Here is a 5,909-nt window from a genome sequence, read left to right on the forward strand (position 1 = left end):
TTTTGATATATCTACGTACCTACCTACTGTCATTTATTCTCACAATTATCAACAGACTTGAAGGCCTTCTTCTAATGGATATTTTATTACTTGAACTTTGTATTCGCTCGTTGCTACTAGCTACATTTGTTACGTAATTATAAAAAAACCAACCAAGTTACTAACTAACAATACGTTCACGTCGGACAAGAATTTAAATGTGAACGTATGGATACTAAATATGAGCTGATTTTTGTACTTGTCTATTGTCGAGTCCAAACAATATAACCTTAGAAAAAATATATATGTACCACCTTTATGATTACATAACTCATTTTGTAAATTATTACTACAAGAATATAACATTAGCAAATGTCATTATCATTATCCATTTCAGCAATGACATACCTATTTTATGGTTTACAAAAAGTTATAAAGTCTCGATAAATGATCTTAAATGCATGTGTACTCACAGAATAAGTAGGTATATATGTACACTTAATAGTTGGTGTAGTAATGGCCAAACAACCAGTTATAGACGTTATAGTTAGTCCCAGAACTGGTTTCTCGTGCCAGTGAGAGTAGGTAATCTAAACAAATATTCGTGTGTACTTGTAATGGTATATCGGTGCGCTGTGGTGTAGTTACTCGCATTTCCCGCTGCGGGAGAGCGATGCTATGGTACAAAGATGTCGTCTATTTATAAATGGAGAACATAGCAGCGAGCGCATCGCTGCAGAGTCGTTGTCGTACCTCTTGAGTCTCGATTTGGAATTCGTTATTCTTGGATGGGACATGTAGAATGACTTTCTTGCGCCTACAATAATGCTAGGAATGTTTGTCTACACTGTGGGAATCATTTGCACATTTTGTTATACGTACATACAGAATGTAGTTCAGATTTATTTTAGAAGAAGTGATTATCTTGCTTTAAATATTATAGGCAGCGCTGCAAAGAAATTACTGAAGAGAAAATTTCTTTCACTAAATTTTTAGTGTATTTTCTTTATGATCAGCATATATATATTGGTAGTAGGCAGATTCAAAGGTCACATAAAATGGTTTAAAGCGTGATTTTGTCTGAGCTGTCTTAAAAGCAGAATAAAAATACTCTGTGCTTAAATAAATCTTACGTTCCAGATAAATGAAAGTGTGAAATCACATCGGCAAGCAGCTATCGCATTTCAGAAGGTGCAATAAATAACTTAAGAAGTACGAACACCGTTCTTCACTTAAAAATAAGAATTTCAATTGGATGGTCCAAAACTAAATAAACTTTAGTATCATCCCATTTATTTTGTACCGTCGAGGGTTTGTTGTTTTTTTGTGTGTGGAACTTTGATCAGGTCCGGCAAGTCGGATCAAACGGTGCGTACACAGGCGGTCGGTGCATCGAACGCGGTGAGAGCTGGGTCATTGAACTGGCAGTCATGTGCATTCGGTTTTGTACGTTTATAGGTAGCTATCTAATCCTGATATACATATACGTAATAGATAAGTTGGTAGGTACGAGACAGGTGCCAATTTGTGACGTAACTCAGTTGCACAATCTTTGCGACATTTTATTAGACGAGATCGTAAGAAACTGAGAAGTTATATCAGATATTATTTTTAAACTTAGTAGGAACGGAATAAACGTATATAGTTACCGACTCAATATAGTTAATTTATTAGTATATAAACTGGAACGAATGAAGTATTGATTAGTGTGGTAAATTAGATGCGCTCCGTTTCTATTCTTCTATTATTCTGCAGATTAGTTATCGATTTAATTATTGCCGTTGAATTTTAATTGCAACATAATCAGCAGAATTAAAGATGATTTTAACTTAGCTTCAGATAAAAGGTCAGATAAGAGGCAATAATGCATTGCCTTTTCTATCATTTGACTAATTGATTAAGCTCGACTGTAAAGGTGACAATCGCTATAAATTTCATTTGCTAACTACTTGTTTGCGACATTGAAGCTAAATTAATATTTAAATTGGATAAATTCTACTTTTAACATAATGATATTCAATTAAAACTGTCTGAAGAGGTCTGAAGGTCAAAACGAGGCACTACCAAATAAACGAAGTGGGTTGATTATATATTTTTTTCTAAATTTGAGCACGACATGGATTCTTGTTCTGTCTTTCTAAACTGGCGATTTAGGAAAACCAAACCTAAATGGGTAATCAAACTTTACAGTTATGGAAAGGGCGATGCGAACTGCAAAGGCGTTGGCCTTTTCTATGAAAAAAGGAGATGAGGACTTCCTGCGTCCTAGACTAATGGTATTGAACCTGCACATATTCAACGAGACACCCAAGAAGATGGAGGAGAGTCGAGAGGAGCTCCCATCTATCTGTTTTATAGGTCCATTAAAAGAAAAACTGACGACTGCCATATCGATGTAGACAACATAAACCGCTTGGCCTAGAAACTTGAGATTTCAATGTGTGTTTTACCTCTATCGTGATATTCTTTTATAATAAGTACCTACTCACTTAAGTAAGTAATTACCTACCTACTTAAAATAATGGTTTCAGCGATCTGAGGATTTGATTAAAGATTGATTGATCTGAAGATTATAATGACAGCAGCTTTAGATTTTTCAATACTACTGTGGTTTAAAGGAATTGGACGCCGGAAACTCTTTCTCCCGATTTAGATTTAGTTACTGTTAGGTTAGGTAGATAACGAAAAGATGATTTGGGAAGAGGAACCACAGAGTTCTTTTCGTGGTTTTCTGTAGTAAGCCCGTGGTAGATTCAGTTGACGATTCAGAAGGTAAGAGTTTATTTGAACAAAAATCTTTCTATTTCTTATTCATAGGGCATAGCACGGAAGGAAAAACGTGATTGAAGATAAAACCAATAATACAAACAAACTTTCGCATTGGTAGAGATACTTCTTCAAAAATTACACGAAGGTTTTACAAATGGTTCACTTGTCTTGAACTCAAGACGTCATTGATTATTTATTAGGTTCATAGCTTCATGTAGCTTCATAATTACTTCATGTAGCTTCACAGGCTCCTTCTCTATAAAGCGCAAATTCGCCCACATATGGAGTACTGCTCTCACCTTTGGGCCGGAGCACCCCAGTACCAACTACTTCCATTTGATCGGATCCAAAGGCGGGCTGTTCGACTTCGACGAGGGGGGTCGCAAAATGGCGAATAAATCCGTTAAGTTCTACATTCCACGCCAACAATCGATTTTTCTTTTGTGCCATGACTTAAGAAAGTGGACATGCACACTGAAGAGACCACAGACACGTGATTCCCAGCTCTGTAGAGAGGAGACAATGGACATTGATAAACATTCCTACTGCCTAGGATAAGTTTTGTTCCATTGTTCTTTCCAGTGACAGCTACCTACCTATACCTATGCTACAGAGCTTAGTTCTATCTCTGGTGCTGTTAAATAAAGAGCGCTGTATTTGTAACTCATGAGTCCAAAGTCGTGACTTTTAGAGATGGGGTTTTTAAAATAAAAATAGCGAGCGAACAAGCAGGCGGATCACCTGATGTTAAGTCATTACCGGCACCCATGAACATTTACAGTACCAGAGGAACCGCCAATGCGTTGCCAGCCTTTCAGGAATTTGTTAGTCCGCCCCTTGAATACGTAACCCCATGTTGTAATATACGTAACCCCTGGGAACACCGCCGGGGGGGATTGCTGGTGGACTTATCAAATCTTTGGTCTCTTCAATCCCATCATCTCCCTGTGCCTCGTCTTTCTCATTGCTAATGGTCATGGCACCTTTAAATTAATCACATAATGGTTGTTTCCTTGGGATAATGAGGTGGGTTTCCAGATCCTTTCACATGCTGCTCGAGTAGGTGAACACTATTGTTTAATATGGTTCCACCTAATGATCCGAATATGATAAGTGGACATAGCACCACACTTGTGACCATCACTATCGTAGTTGCAAGCTCAATTTATCGTAGGTGCAATCTTGCTACAAGTGTTTCCTTTATACTTACATACAATAGTGGAAAAGTGTCACTCAATCAGATTCGGAAGTGATCGCGATCATTACATTGTAGCTGTCAATGTTCGGCTTTGAGTTCTAGAATCTAGGTTGACAAGTAAATAAATCCACAGGTCGATTTCGGAAAAGCTGCATCAATCAATGCTACAGTCTCAATTGTTGTGATGAACTAGTTTAATTTATGTGGAGCTGCGACAATGGATTTTGGACAATAGCGAAAGAGTGGTAGGTAGCCAATCAAAGATGATTTGCCTTTGTAAACACTACTTATAATTTTCAGACTTGACCAAATGCTTCAATTTTGCAAGAATTTCATTGGATATTGTCATTGACTTATATAATATATGAGATATTGAATTAATTTTCGTAAGATAATCTTAATATATAAAAGGAAAGGTGACTGACTGACTGACTGACTGACCTTTCAACGCACAGCTCAAACTACTGGACGGATCGGGCTGAAATTTGGAATACAGATAGCTATTATGACGTAGGCATCCGCTAAGAAAGGATTTTTGAAAATTCAACCCCTACGGGGGTGAAATAGGGGTATGGAATTTGTGTAGTCCACGCGGACGAAGTTGCGAGCATAAGCTAGTATATACTAAAGTTCATTGATTCTGTATAAAGTGTTGGTGGATAGGTAGGTACATTGATTTGTTTAAGGTAGGTTTGGTGCTGGAATGGTAAACGCACTCTCCTTCTGTTGGTAGAGCTTCACACTACAGTGGATAGCTCATGGCAGTGTTGGCTGCCAACTGATTTCTAAGAAAATTCACTAAACACACGTAAACCCGGGATAGCGTGGGTGACGTGCGGGGCGTCTCCCCGCCTCATACCCCGATTGCCATGTCGACCTGTCGCGAACTATATCTATAATTAATGTATAATGTAATGTCTGGAGACATTAATGATGTAGACAGGTACCTATTAGCAAATGGCAGATATACCTAATTCAACTTCATGGACGCTGACAAAAGAAAATATAACACTTCGTGCGAAATCCTTTAGCTTTTCTTTGTAGGTATGACAAGTAATTAATTCTATTGATAAACATGTAGGTAAAGGTACCTACAGCTTCCTATTGGAAACTAGAAAATATGGTATTTACCTTAAAAACTATGACTTAAACTATTGTTATAATAGACAGAATGATTGTCTCCAATAAACAAGTTTTACCTGAAGTTCCTTATTCTTGTTATCTTTAAGAGAAGCTGCTCTGATAACACCAGCTTTCCATCCCCATTCAGAAACTTTATTCACGTTTATCTTTGAAACACCACTCACAGAGAGAAATCGTTTGCCGACTAAATCTTCACGGTATCTAAATGCCATAACGAACTACACAATCACATTATTCACAGTAAAAACTACACAAACGTCAAGAAATAAAACGCTCAAACGCATTACACACTACACTGTACGTCGAGCGAGGAGAAACTACGTCCATAGAAATCTTTTTAACCGCAGCAATCAAACGAAAATAAAGGTGGCATATTTGAAGAGTATCCTACAAATACGAGTATCCTGCTATGAGTTGGACAGCCTACTTAAATCAGGTGGTTAAATTATAACCCCATTAAAGTAGAATGGGTGTCTGTTTTATGACTGTGGCAATGCTGCAACGACTTTTGTATTTATCCGGCTTATAAAGTAAAACCTTCTGTGGTTACGCAGTAATACAGCTACTCCATAACAGATGGCAGTAAATATTAGGATAGTTTAATTCGTGGTCGTTAGATGGTGCTTTCACCTTTGCTAAATCTCGATATAAATAGATAATAGGTTAAGACTACATATTAAATTAATAAATGTAATAATTTCTGTTTACAGTTTTTTGGCGTGTAGAAAAAATAAAAAACTGAACTTTCAAAAAGTTCTTAATAAAATGAAACCTTTTCCATAAGTTTTTGAACGATATGACATATTGATTGTTATGAGAT

At 37.0% G+C, this 5,909-nt stretch overlaps 1 protein-coding gene across 2 annotated transcripts in view; it reads right to left on the bottom strand.

Annotated features, from left to right (window-relative positions):
- Kdm3 (Lysine demethylase 3) overlaps window positions 1-5,411 on the bottom strand; it is a 219,591-nt gene extending 214,180 nt beyond the window's left edge. For both annotated transcript variants that reach the window (XM_034973370.2, XM_034973369.2), the window contains exon 1: window positions 5,146-5,411. In XM_034973370.2, coding sequence (XP_034829261.1) covers window positions 5,146-5,301 — 156 coding nt within the window. In that variant the 5' untranslated portion in view covers window positions 5,302-5,411. The remainder of the gene's footprint in view (window positions 1-5,145) is intronic.
- Between the last annotated feature and the right edge of the window lie 498 nt (window positions 5,412-5,909).

This window comes from Maniola hyperantus, chromosome 11, assembly GCF_902806685.2.
Source record: "Maniola hyperantus chromosome 11, iAphHyp1.2, whole genome shotgun sequence".
Classification (NCBI taxonomy): domain Eukaryota; kingdom Metazoa; phylum Arthropoda; class Insecta; order Lepidoptera; family Nymphalidae; genus Maniola; species Maniola hyperantus.